The following is a 15,089-nucleotide window of genomic DNA, read 5'->3' as shown; positions in this document are numbered from 1 at the left end:
TCTTTGATCTCTCTCCTTTGTTTATGCACTATAGATCTTCTTTATTCCTCTGATTTGCTCACGAAATGACCCTTTGTATAGTCATGTGTTCATTTGAAGCTAATCTTGGTATATGGTGTGAAAGATTTGGCCATATTAAACCTAATTTCGGCAAAACTACTTTCCAATTTTCATAACAGTTTTTTGGTGTGAGGTTGAAAGGGAGATACAGAGCAATGAGGCTTCTCCTGCTGACCACATCAACTCTCTGTATGCCAGTTAATTGACTCTTATCTAACAGTATATATCAAAATATATTATCTGTTTATACAAATTAGATTATTGAGTTCTTTGAGTTCAAGTTTTGTATTGAAAGATTCCTTATTCTTTCTAATATATTACCTTTGCACATAGCATCCAGTTAAAACAAACTTTTAAAAATCATTTTATTGACCTACTGTTTATGTGGAGTATGTAACATTAAAGAAGCCTATTTTTAATTCAATTCAGTGAACATTTATTAAGCACCTACACTTTGAAGAACTCTGGTGTATAAGAACAGAAAATCATACTTGTTATCCAGAAGCTTGAGGAATATTGCAGTAGACAGTCTGAAGATATATTGCAGGAAAGGAAGTATCTAACATGTTCATTCCAGACTTCTGCCCATTCACAGGGATGGGAGAAGGAATGTGAGTATAGAATGTATGAAGTGACATAAAGTAAAATTAGGCAGAAAAAAATAAGTTGAAACCAGAATAGTCTTATCCAAACTGGTCCAGGTAAATCTTTTGCTTGGAATAAATACCAGGTAATTAGTATTCCCTTTAATTTAGAACAGGATGCTTCCAAAATCATTGTATTCTACGGACCCATTCTATTATTTATGTGCATGTTGGAAGGTTACCTAATTCAGATCATAATCTCCTGCCTACCATTTCAATAATATCTACTAGACTTTGTTGTGCCATCTATTGACATTTCTCCTATTCAGTGTAAGTAATTTTCTCCTCCCGTTTTTAACAATTTAACTATCCTTATTAACTTGTTTTTATTGCAGATTATTTCTAAATATGTTTCTTACCCTTTTCATACCCATTGAGCAATCCTTGAATCAAAAGTTTCAAAATGGGAAAAATTATTTTAACAAAACTAAAGATAATTGTATTTGGCAGAATATGCATTATATACAGTATTCTATGTGAGGAGTGAAGGGCATTGTTGGTCTTCACTGGGTGTGGAGGGGGGCCCCTTTGAAATCCATTACAAAGGGGGAGTGGCCCCAGTCACAAAATTGGGAGAGTTCTCCTAATCCCATTCCAAAAGTGACAAACTAAATTAGAAGAAACTGGTCCTTAACTGGTCAAAAGTAACCTAGAATCTTGACCTTCTCCTTTGCTCAAGGAGATCTGTCTGTTCTTGCTCATTAGTATAATGAGCAGGGTGGGGAAATGCATAGAAACCAATGTATCAATTAGATTTGTGACCCCAGCCTATGGTTGGCATGAAGGGGCAGGAACAAGTCTTTCAAAGTGCATAAAAGAGCTTGTATGATGGGATTTCCCTGCCCCTCTCTCCCACCATGAGATGGTGTGCCATTTTGTTAAGATATCTTAATAAAAACCATTTTAATCACTCTGGACTAAGTATTCTTGAGCCATTTATAACATCTATATAGTCACTACCTTTTCAATGAAGGAATTTCCATCTGCTCTCTGTTGAAGAAACAATTCTATTAAAAAATAAATTGTTTAGTAGGAGAGATTAGGTATACAATATACAAAAGCAAAAAAAAAACTAGAACTATTTGATAAAACTCAAACCCCACCCCCACCCTCACCCCAGCTTCGGAGTAAGGGCTTATAATTTAAGAAAAACTTATTAAAATTAGAAAGAAATTTTGCAGAAATTAGATTTAATATGGCCTAATAGTTTACATCATATACCAAGATTAGCTTCAAATGAACACATGGCTATACAAAGGATCACTTTAAGCAGATTTAGAGGAATAAAGATCTGTAGTTCATAAACAAAAAGGAGAGAGATCGAAGATGATAGAATGGAAAATTTTGTTTACATAAAGCTGAAAATGTTTTGCACAAATAAAACCAATGTAGCTCAAATTAAAAGTGAAATATTTATCTTGAAAATATTTACAAGTAGTCTCATTTTTAAGGTACATAAAAATTTTATAATACTAAGAATCATTCCCAGTTGTTAAATGGTCAAGGGTTTTTAACAAACAATTCTCAAAGGAAACTGTCAACTATCTGATAAAAAAAATACTTCAAATCACTTAATTAGAAAAACTAAAAATAAAGCAATTTTGAGGTTCTATTTCATACCCTTCTGATAGACAAAAATGAAAAATGTTGTAATATCTTTGAGAAAACAGCCATGTTGACTGTTGGTAGATTTGTGAATCAGTCTAACCAATGTGGAAAATAATTTGGAACTATGCTCCCTTTGATCTAGAAATACCACTACTACTTATATCCCAAAGTAATCAAAAAAAAAAGGAAAGGAAATCCATATATACAAAAAAATTTTATAGCAAATTGTTTTGTAGTGGCAAAGAGCTGGAAAATAAGGGGGAAGGGCCATCACTTGAAGATGGTTGAACTATTTATTATGTTATGTGACTTTAATTGTTTTAAGATAAGATGGATATGAATTCAGAGAAACTGGGAAGACCTCATATTGAACAGAATTAGGATATCAATTCATATGGTAACTATCTTGTAAAAACTAAGAACTTTGAGAAAGAATTCTGATTAATTACAGTGACCAACAGTGATTCCAGAGAATTGATGATGATTTATGCTATCCATCCTGATAAATGATAAACTAAATAGGAAGAATGATACTTTTTTTTTTGGTTTTTGCAAGACAAATGGGGTTAAGTGGCTTGCCCAAGGCCACACAGCTAGGTAATTATTAAGTGTCTGAGGTCGGATTTGAACTCAGGTACTCCTGACTCCAGGGCCGGCGCTCTATCTACTGTGCCACCTAGTTGCCCCTTACATATCGTTTTGATATTTTTTTGACTTTGCATATTTGTAGAATGGTTTTCTTTTTATTTTCTTTTTGGATTACAGAGGAATTGAGCATGGGAGAGAGAAAAATAAATGTTAATTGAAAAATTTTTTTAAAGAAGCAAATCTTCATCAAGTTCCAAGTTATGTACTTAGTTAATAAGAATTTTTTAAAAATATTTGAGAATTCAGTTTAATTTTATCCATAAGATTTGCTTTTCCTGGGGCAGCTAGGTGGCGCAGTGGATAAAGTGCCGGCCCTGGAGTCAGGAATACCTGGGTTCAAATTTGGTCTCAGACACTTAATAATTACCTAGCTGTGTGGTCTTGGGCAAGCCACTTAACCCCATTTGCCTTGCAAAAACCTAAAAAAAAAAATAAGATTTGCTTTTCCCCTCTCTTCCTAGAAAATCTTTTAAATGAGTGAAGATTAAGATATCATGACCCATGCATTTATATATGTGTGTGTGTGTATATACACACACACACTCCTTTATTTTATTATTTGGTAACAATGACAATACAAATTGAGTTCCTAGGAGCAAAGACATCAGAAATCTAAATTATTATTAATTATTGGGATTACTAAGTGTCATAGCTTGAGAGATACAGTTTTATAAAAATTTTCTTATTCAAGTGCCTTAACCATCTTCATATTAGTTATTACAATGTCTTATGTTTCATAGGGCTCCAGGGTTCTAGTTGATGCTCGGGACAAGCTTGGTATTCCTTGGCAGTATTCAGAGAATGAGAAGCATGGGATGTTCTTAATGGCCTTTGAAAATAAAGCTGGGATGCCTGTTGAACCTGCCACTTTCCAACTCTACGTACCTGCTCTAAGTGCTCTTTGGAGGGATTCTGGCATCAAGGAAGCTTACAGCCGTAGGAGTGAATTTCAACTGGTAAGTAAACCCATCCTGTTAGGGAGAAAAGGGCTACAAAATAGACAATCATTTTCTTTGAGACTTCAATACTTTCTACGTGACTTTAATCTTAATTATTGCTTAATATAAAAAGTTAGTGTTGGATAATAACTGTAGAATTGACCTTTGGACTACAAAGATCTGGATTCATTCCCTAACTGACACACATTGGCTCTGTGATCCTGGACAAATCATTTAATCCCTCACAGTGCCCACAGCAACTCTCTAAGTCACTAATTTATAGGGAACAGCTGGCCTGCATTGATAAGAATTTCAAAGCTTCCTCATACATGGAGTTACCTGTATCACTGAAATCGCAAGTTCATTCTCTATTTCCTGTTTGCATAACGCAAGCAAGATAGGTTGGCAAGGTGATGCAGTGAATAGAGCACTGACTTTGGAGTCAGGAGGACAGGAGTTCCATTCCAATCTCGGACACTTGACTCTTACTAGCTATGTAACTCTGGGCAAGTCACTTTACCCTTGCAATTGCCTTGTGTTCAGGGTCTTCTCCACTCATCCTGATTCACATCTGGCCTCTAGACCCAGAGCTTGTTGTGGCATCAGCCCCCTGATGTCATGATCTTCTTCGAAAATGAAAGACAAACATTATTATAACACAAGCAAGTGTAGCAGTGCTGTGGATCCCACTTTCAACTATATGAAGGAGAAACAGATCGGGCCACCCTAGGAAATCTACATGAGAAAAAAAAGATTGATGTTAGCACATGTTCTTTCTACTCTCCCACACTCCTATTTACACAGGTAGGCTGTCTCCAGAGCAAGGTTGTGATATCTCCCTTCTGGGGTTGAGGGGAATTTGGAGGGGTTTGAGGAGTTTATCAGTTGATTTCAATTAGCTAGACTTCATTAGCTTTTATAAGAGGTATAAAACATGCCTCCCAAAAGTTGATGACACACACTCCCATCAGGACATGAAGAGTCCCAGGGAAAGTGGACTCAAGTTTATCCAGTCCTTGTGGCAAAGAAGTAACTCACAGTTCTTATTTGTTTAATGTCCTTTTCTCCCCTTTTGGGAATCCTCTTGAAGTTAACCCATAGGCCTGGTATTCCTTTTCTACTGGGCTACTTTTTAAGTCCCAAAGCTGTCTTTTCTCAGTGTTTCTAGTTTTCTACTCTCCTCATGCAGATGCTGTTCATGTAGTAATATTCAGGGTCATTGCTAGAGCACTGATGGAAAAAATTCGAATCCTGTGATCCCTCACTGTTCACAAATCCACAAGGGACCCCACTCATCAGAGTGAGAAGCCCTAGGTTCTGTTCTGCCTCTTCTCATGCAGGAGGGTTCTTGGGGGCTTGGTTAGATCTGCTCTCCATCATCACAAGAATCACCTTGGATCCAAACTGGTTTGCTATTTTATGTAAAACTAGATGGCATGAGTGAATTTCTTCAGCCAATCCCAGAACACTTCTTTTATGGCATCATTAGCTTAATCCAGTGGTCTTCACTCCTTCCAGAGTGATCAGAGACCTAGTTTAAAATACCTTTGATTGATTCAAGAGATGCTTAAGCCCTGTTCACATGTAGTTCTTCACTGATTCACTTGAGAAAATTGAGCTCTCTGTGTTTGATTTGTATGATGTTTTATAGTTTTCAAAGCACCTTCATATATTGCATATAGTGTATATATGTATTATATAGATGTGTATATATTAAGTAATGTGTATACAGTGATATTATATATGTATATATGCATTTATATAGTATTTCATACTTAATATAGTAGTATTTAATCCTAATAACCAAGAAAATCCCTTTTTCCAAGTAATACGTTAACTTAATCAGAAAATTAAGAGTGTAATAGAACCCCTTGATAAAATGTGATTGATTAATATACTCTTAAAGTTTATAGTTGTCTCCATTGATATTTTGATGCTGACAAGTCCTTTTTTTATATATAGGTTCCATTGATGTGTTCATTTACAAATAATCTCCATTATCTCAGTATCTCCAATACTGATTTTCCTTTTGAAATCAGCAAGTTTGAAATGTACTGATATATCTTTATGTGATAAGTCTAAAAATAAAAACTGTTGGATGTTCAGTCTATTTGCGATTTGGTTTATTTTGAATTGTCTTTTGGCATTGAATATGTGCTATTAACTTTATCAAGTGAAACATTTTCCTATTACTGGAAGACCTTTATGTGACTGATACTACTGTGTTAGGGAAAAATAACTTTTAGTTCTTTTCCTGCTGATGGTAATTTGCATTTAGCTGACCACTTCCTTTTTCTCCCAGTATTTTTATGTTCATTGACATTCGTTTGCAATGGAAAATAGTCTGTGTGAATATGGAATCTGAACTTTAACCTCATTAATGCCATGTACATATGAATTATAGCAAAGTTCAAGAGAGAAAGCAGGAGACTTTTTTTAACTTCCTTTCCCTTCCCATTTACTTTTTATGAAATTGAGATAAAATCTCTGGATATTTTATCTTCATTTTACATGATTGTACATCTAATTTAGGGATACTTTGTAGTGGTGTGTTTCTCAATGACATTAACACCGTGTAACTTGGAAACAATAAAACTTGAAAGATGTCATGATCTCTAGGGAATATCTCTCCCATTTGAACTCTTTACTGGTCATTGCCATGACAGTGGCAAACACCTTTGGCAGCCTTGTTTTTTGCTTCAGAGGATTAGTGAACAAAATTGTTTTCTTTACATTTCTTAAATAATTCCTGTGATTTTGCCACATGTATGGGAACCTTTTTGTTGGAAGAGAGATAAGGTAATATTTGTATCTCTCTAATCATTTTTCAAATAGGCAAACAGTAAATATCTTAGGATTTTATATATATCTTTCAACTAATTGTATAATTACAGAGCTATCGCTATACAATATTTTTTGCAAAAACTTGTCTCTTCCTTATGCCATCATGATTTTGCAGAGATTGGGAAATAAGTATAAATGTAAATTTTATTATTATTAATATTAAGTATAGTTATTATTATAAATTCATATTTATCTTTTTGGTAATAACTTTCATAGTAACCTCTTTTTCACATATTTTGAGAATCAATCAATCATTCTGAGTCCTCAAACATATGTTGCATATAGCATAGACATCTCCTGTGTATACTTACTCTAATAGAACGTCTTTTCTCAAATTTTTTTAATGCTATTTCCATCCACTACTTATGAGACATCAAGACCTGTTTGGTAATATTCTAAATACTTCATATCTATTCACATGATTTTCATAGATCCAGAGCTGGAAGGAAACCCAGAGCTATCTAGTCTTGAGTCCCTCATTTTATAGATCAAGTGACTTGTCCAAAGTTATGCAGGTAATAAGTGTTAGAGGTGGAATTTGAATCCAGGTTCTCCGACTTTAGAGCTAGAGTTCTTTACTCACACTATATAACTTCCTGTTGATAAAGAAGAATTTATAATATAAAACTTTACATCTTTGCCCTATTTCATATCCCCAAAACTTAGCTTGATCATCAGTGCCTGGCACATGGTAAATGTTTATTGACTGACTCGTTTATGTTTTATAATATCTTTATTTATGGAGGAACAACTCAGGTGCTACCTCTTAAAGGAAACTTTTGATAACCCCTCTCCCTTACCTTCCCAGTTACTGATGTTCTTTTTGTCCTCAAATGATTATATATCCCCCAAGCTCCTTGAATATAAAAATATATGATGAAAAATAATTACCCCAAGGCACAGTGTCTTCTTGTATGTTAATAAACACTTCATTGAATCGAATTTCTATTTTAATTGATCTTTTTAAAAAATCCTATTCATGCCTTTTTTAATCATTCATTTTTCAATAACCCTTTCCCATAAAATCCTATGTTATAACAAAGTGATAACTAAGCAAAACCAGGCAACCCAGTAATAATATCTGACAACATATTCAACATTACTTTTTATTCTATAATTCTCTCCCAGCTCTCCTCTTTGTTTCCTTTCCTTTTCTGTATTAGGAATTCTTAACCTGGGTCCAGGAATATTTTTTAATTTGATAACTGTATTTTAATATAATTGGTTTCTTTTTTAATCCTGTGAAATATTTTTGTGGATTTAAAAACATTGTTTTGAGAAGGGTTATTAGATTTTATCAAATTATCGGGCAGCTAGGTGGCGCAGTAGATAAAGCACCGGCCCTGGAGTCAGGAGTACCTGGGTTCAAATCCGGTCTCAGACACATAATAGTTACCTAACTGTGTGGCCTTGGGCAAGCCACTTAACCTCATTTGCCTTGCAAAAAAAAAAAAACACCTAAAAAAAAAGATCTTATCAGATTATCAAAAGGGGCAATATTTATAAAAAATTAAGAACCATTTCTCCATATTACATATTCATGCCTTTCCTTTGTCTTTCTCCTTTCTCATTTCCCTTTCTTCCATCTTTTTTTCTGTTTCCTTTCTGTCCCCTTTCTCCTTGTCCTTTCTTTTCCCCCCCTTTACCTCCCCATCTTTTATTCCCTCTCCTCTTTTTTTCAGGACTACCTTTCTTCCTAACCCCCCCCCCCCCTTCAGGGTCTAACTTGAACCTTCCTTTAGGAATAGAGGAGGGTAAATATTACTATGATCTTACTTCCCATACATTAATTTGATCATCCAGGTCTGCTAGGCTGGGGACTGTCTTCTTTGTGGCTCCTTCTCTTCCTCCCCTTCTCCTTATTCTTTGGTCTCTTCTTTGTCTTCAGGGAACTTTCTCTTCCTGAATCTCTTTACCATTCTCCCTCTGTCCAACTTCTCTTAGGTCAACTCCCTCTTCTCTCTTCCTTTTCTTTCCTCTCCCTCCTTTTTTTTTTTGCAAGGCAAATGGGGTTAAGTGGCTTGCCCAAGGCCACACAGCTAAGTAATTATTAAGTGTCTGAGACCGGTTTTGAACCCAGGTACTCCTGACTCCAGGGCTGTTTCTTTATCCACTGTGCCACCTAGCCACCCTGCTCTCCCTCCTTCTCTACCCTGTCTCCATTTCTGTCTCCTCTTTCTTTTCTTCCTCTTTTTCCTTTATGGTTTCTTCACTTTTTATTCATCTCCATGCAGCATTCCACACTTGTAGCTACTCCCTCTCTACTAATAAAAGGACAATGTATGTATATCATCAGACTTTCAAAACGTCAATTGATCATTCACAGCTTTTAGTACTTTTTGAAGTTTTATTGTTAAAATTTCTTTCATATCACTTGAGTTTTCCAATGTGTTTCTCCCTTCTCAAGAATTAAAAAAGATGGAGAGAGGGGGAAGTTTTGGCAGAATTAAGCAATGCATTTTAAAAAGTCCAACAATATGCATTCTAATTCACATACACACACACACACACACACACACACACACTCCTCTCCTATCTTCCTGACCAAAACATTATATGCATTAAAATCATTTGAATAACAAAAAACATGATAGAATGTAAGGTATTCTTATCCTTGCTTTCACCCAACCTGTGAGTGTTTTAGGCAATATTCAAACTGAGATCTCCCTTCCTATACTCTTATAGCTACATCACCAATCATTTGTTAAGCATTTCCTATGCACTAGAAAGTGTGCCAGCCTCTTAGGATACAGAGATATAAATGACACTCCCTGCCCTCAAGAGAAACATACATTTTATTAGAGGAAAAATATAATCACATCTGTGTATATTTCAAATTTTTAATATAAGTAGAGAGTAATGTAATGCCTAGCAGCCGTATGGATCAGGAAAAACCTCAGGGATGAGAGGTGGCCTTTGGGCTGATCTTTGAAGGGAGCTAAGGAAGAGGTGAAGGTGAAAAGAGTGTTTATTCCTTGCCTGGGGGACAGAATTAAGACAGGAAATAGCATGTTATGTGAAGGACAGTTAAAAAGACCAGTGTGAAGTATAATATTAAGAGAGACAAAGATACCTATAGAATCTTCATTTACTATTCTTTGTATGAAAATACTTATATTTGTCAAGGTAAATAATTATAAAATAACAGAAAAAAAGCCAGTTGGCCATATTAAAGAATACATTAAGGGGAATAATTCAAAAGACCAGAAGTAGAAGTCAGACTGTGAAGAGATTTAAAAGCTGAGCCATTTGATTCCATTTGATTATAAAAGTATTAGGGAACCCTTGGAGTTTATTGAGTAGTAGAGAGACATGATTACTGCTGTGCTTTAAAGATATAACTTCATGAGTTATGTGGAAGATGGATTGAAGAGGAAAGAAATCTGAAGTAGAGATCAGTTAGGAGACAATTAGTTACCAGCAGTTCTTGTGAGGAGATCATTTAAAGGTCTGATTGAGGATAGTGGCTGTATAAGTGAGGAGAAAGGGGATGGGAATGAGAAATGATATGGAAATACAATCTATTAGATTTAGGAAATTGCTGGAGACATCGACACACATTTTTCCTCTTCCTTTTCTTTTTTTTTCTTTTTTAGGTTTTTTGCAAGGCAAATGGGGTTAAGTGGCTTGCCCAAGGTCACACAGCTAGGTAATTATTAAGTGTCTTAGGTCAGACTTGAACTCAGGTACCCCTGACTCTGAGGCCGGTGCTCTTTCCACTGTGCTACCTAGCCACCCCTTTTCTTATTCTTTAAAACACTTTTGGTTATGTTTCTAAGACTGGACAAAATACATTCTTAGCAGATTTTTGTCCTAGACCAGAAGTCCATCTTCCCTTTACTTTGAGTTATGATCCAGAATCCCAAATCCTGTTCTCAGATGCTGGCTTCTCAACCTGTTGATAAATTTCTAAATCAGCTTTCGTCTTCAGAAAACACTGTTTCTTGACTTGTATAGAATGCATTAAGGGTAAAGGTAGGGCTGACAGGCAGGAAGAGAGCACAGCATTTTTTTTAATTTTATTTTTTAATTTTTTAATTTTATTTTTTAGGTTTTTGCAAGGCAAATGGGGTTAAGTGGCTTGCCCAAGGCCACACAGCTAGGTAATTATTAAGTGTCTGAGACTGGATTTGAACCCAGGTACTCTTGTCTCCAAGGCCAGTGCTTTATCCACTACGCCACCTAGCTGCCCCGAGAGCACAGCATTTTATACACCATCAGCAACTCTAAAGACAAATAAGTTTGAAAGACTTAAAAATACAGTGATCAAACATGATTTCATAGGAGTAATAATTAAGAATGTTTCCTTTTTACTTACAGGTGATGGATTAGTATGCAGAATAAGACATGCATTTATGGACAATGACTAACTATACATTTGTTATAAGGATTTTTCTGAAATCTGGTGAGGAAGCTAGGAAAGAGATAGTGGAAGGTAGTTAATTTTAAAAGTGAAATTTTAATTAAACACATATGAGCAGAAAAGTTCAGTAAACTATTTATGTTCAAAGAACATTGTTAGACTATCAACTCCTAGGCAAATTAGGGAGAGTTGCATTCATTGGCTCTGTATCCCCAGTGTCTGGAATGAAATTATTCTATTCATGGTTCAGATTTTTCTGTCATATATTCCAGAGAATTGTATCTTTGGTTCATTAAATAAAATTCAGCAAACAATTGATTAAAAGAAACTGTTATTGCTAAAAAAGCCAAATTGATAGAAAGAGCATTGGATGCAAAGAGAAGTATAATTAGGCAGTCAGTGATTGTATCTGTCAGTGGGTGGGAGATGTCAGGGGGAAACTACCTTGTGGATTTTGTGATATGTTAACTATAAAATGAGCATTGCAAATACAGAATAAATCTTAATAGATAAATGTTTTTGTTCTTAGATATTTTAGTTGCTGTTATTTGTTCCACTAATACACATTATACCAGATTTGTAGAACTGCCATGTCTTAAAGTTGCCACTATTTGTCCTTTTTTTCTTTTGTTTTTGCAAGACAGTGGGGTTAAGTGACTTGGCCACTTAACAGAGATAAGTAATTATTGTGTCTGAGGTCAGATTTGAACTCAAGTTCTCCTTACTCCAGGACCAGTGCTCTATCCACTGTGCCACCTAGCTGCCTCTGACTATTGTCCTTTTGCTTTCCTCTACCCCATTCTCTTTCATTTTAAAAGATTTCTGTAACATAGTTTACTCAGTCATGAAATATTTTTGCAAAGCTCTCAAATTAAAGCACAGTTAGTTTTGCTTCCTAAGAAAACCAAAATCCAATAAGACTACTATATTAGGGATACATTATTCCTATGGGATATGGGTATAATGTTAATTTCATGAGCAGTTTCCTTCTTGAAATCAGTGAAAATGCAGAAAACCACAGTAGTTCACAAACTGTAACTATTCCAACACCTACTTTTATTTTTTTAATTTTTATTAGAGATATTATTTGAGTTTTACAGTTTTCCCCCAATCTTGCTTCCCTTCCCCCACCCCCACCCCACAGATAGCACTCCGTCAGTCTTTACTTTGTTTCCATGTTGTACCTCGATCCAAATTGGGTGTGATGAGAGAGAAATCATATCCTTAAAGAGAACACAATTCTCAGAGGTAACCAGATCAAACCATAAGACATCTGGGTTTTTTTTTTTCCCCCGAATTAAAGGGAATAGTCCTTGTACTTTGTTCAAACTCCACAACTCCTTATCTGGATACAGATGGTACTCTCCTTTGCAGACAGTCAAAAATTGTTCCCAATTGTTGTGCTGATGGAATGAGCAAGTCCTTCAAGGTTGAACATCACTCCCATGTTGCTGTTAGGGTGTACAGTGTTTTTCTGGTTCTGCTCATCTCACTCAGCATCAGTTCATGCAAATCCCTCCAGGCTTCCCTGAAATCCCATCCCTACTGGTTTCTAATAGAACAATAGTGTTCCATGACATACGTATACCACAGTTTGCTAAACCATTCCCCAATTGAAGGACATTTACTGGATTTCCAATTCTTTGCCACCACAAACAGGGCTGCTATAAATATTTTTGTACAAGTAATGTTTTTATCCTTTTTCCTCATCTCTTCAGGGTATAGACCCAGTAGTGGTATTGCTGGGTCAAAGGGTATGTACATTTTTGTTGCCCTTTGGGCATAGTTCCAAATAGCTCTCCAGAAGGGTTGGATGAGTTCACAGCTCCACCAACAGTGTAATAGTGTCCCAGATTTCCCACATCCCTTCCAACAATGATCATTATCCTTTCTGGTCATACTGGCCAATCTGAGAGGTGTGAGGTGGTACCTCAGCGAAGCTTTAATTTGCATTTCTCTAATAATTAATGATTTAGAGCATTTTTTTCATATGGCTATGGATTGCTTTGATCTCCTCATCTGTAAATTGCCTTTGCATATCCTTTGACCATTTGTCAATTGGGGAATGGCTTTTTGTTTTAAAAATATAACTCAGTTCTTTGTATATTTTAGAAATGAGTCCTTTGTCAGAATCATTAGTTGTAAAGATTGTTTCCCAATTTACTACTTTTCTTTTGATCTTGATTACATTGGTTTTATCTGTGCAAAAACTTTTTAATTTAATGTAATCTAAATCATCTAATTGGTTTTTAGTGATGTTCTCCAACTCTTCCTTAGTCATAAACTGCTCCCCTTTCCATAGATCTGACAGGTAGACTAGTCCTTGATCTTCTAATTTGCTTATAGTATTGTTTTTTATGTCTATGTCCTGTAACCATTTGGATCTTATCTTGGTAAAGGGTGTGAGGCCAACACCTACTTTTAGAAGTGTATATATATTTCAGGTGTTTTTCTAAGGTAAATTGTCATATTGACTCTTTATCTTCTGGTATGGTAATAGGTCAACCTCCCCCCCACCCCTCTCCCCCAAATTGTCCACCATGGCCTCTGGTCAAGAGAACTAGCCCTCTGGAAATCTAAGCACAAACTGTGCAGCAGCCTGAGACTACAGATGTCAGCGCTACTTACTGTACTTTTTATGTATTTCTAACCATTTAACATGTACCAAACTGTTTTTATTAGGTTCCTATCTTTTTTTATGTTACTGGTACAGTTTTTGCATGTTGGACCCCCTGATCCCATTTTTCTCATAAGCTCAGTGGCTTTTATGTATGATTTTGCATTGTGTAATGATGTTTAGAAAGGAATGTATCACATTATTGCAGAACGATTTCGTTATTTCCCAAATTTCTTTTCTGAATTTCTGAAACAAGTATCATTAAATACTTTTGTGATAATTATCATTTTTTCTTTGGAAAGAACAAACTAATGACTTGTCAAAATAGCTTGACATTCCAGGCTAATATTTATTTGGAAATTTGCTAATATTTTTTTCTGATTTGAAAAAACTTTTCCTTTAGTTTTTTGCAATAAACTTCAAAGTATTTGAAGCAGGTCAGGCTTAGTGAAAGATAAAGATGCTGTAACTACAATGACTTGATATATTTGTTGGGTATTATTTAAGAAAAATGAACCAATGCTAGACAGCATTATTTTTCTAACCCTTTAAAGTGCTCTATATAAATCTATGGTGGTAGTCATTAGCATCATCAGGATGAAAAGGATGATGATGAGCTTGAGTTTTCCTGTGCATGTGAATGTCTTTAACTGTGGCCCTCAATTTCCCTGGTTTTTAGTTTTTAAATTTAATATTTTTGCCTTCACTGTTCTGTTTTATTATTACTCTTTGACCTTTTTTATGAATAATCTCCATATCATACAGGGCCTAATTGTTTGCCAGTTTTTCTGGCTCATTCATCTGCCTACAGATTGATTAAAAATTATGGAGGGATGGATTCAACTTTTCAGGCCAGTGGATAAAAGGGAAATCTCAGGAAACAGAAGACAGAGCATCAGTTATGTTGGTGGACTTGAACACAGTTTTATGGTAAAGTGCCACCAGCCCATTGATTTCATTTCTTATCATATAATTGTGGCTTTTTCAATAATTCTTTCACTAGCAAGCTATCACATTCTGCTGACAAGAATCTATTAACTACAATAAATAAATATTGAGGCCCCTTGGAACCTTTTTTTTTTCCCTTTTTTGATATCTAAAACAACTGTTTGAGGATTCATGACACAACTACCATATTTCCCCATGTATAAGACACACTCTCTTTTGAAAAATTTGGGGTCTAAAAACTGGGAGCATCTTATACAGTGGTTATAGATTTTTTTTACTTGCATTTCTCACTTTTGTGTGCTTGTTGTCTTTGTGCTCATTATTTCACATTTGTTACTCTGGTATATTAGGTTACTTTTTTGCCACGTTCTGCCCAGAAATGACTCAGAAAAGATTTTCATACAGTGCTGAGTTCAAAT

General features: G+C 35.3%; 1 protein-coding gene across 1 annotated transcript in view; it reads left to right on the top strand.

Moving 5' to 3' along the window:
- The window catches only part of GNA12 (G protein subunit alpha 12), a 148,593-nt gene that overhangs the window by 56,032 nt on the left and 77,472 nt on the right, over positions 1 to 15,089 (top strand). The window contains exon 2 of the mRNA XM_074199475.1: positions 3,701 to 3,916. Coding sequence (XP_074055576.1) covers positions 3,701 to 3,916 — 216 coding nt within the window. The remainder of the gene's footprint in view (positions 1 to 3,700; positions 3,917 to 15,089) is intronic.

This window comes from Macrotis lagotis, chromosome X (assembly GCF_037893015.1).
Source record: "Macrotis lagotis isolate mMagLag1 chromosome X, bilby.v1.9.chrom.fasta, whole genome shotgun sequence".
Taxonomy (NCBI): Eukaryota; Metazoa; Chordata; class Mammalia; order Peramelemorphia; family Peramelidae; genus Macrotis; species Macrotis lagotis.
Note: the sequence above shows the minus strand (reverse complement) of the source record. Positions and strands in the feature narration are given on the sequence as shown.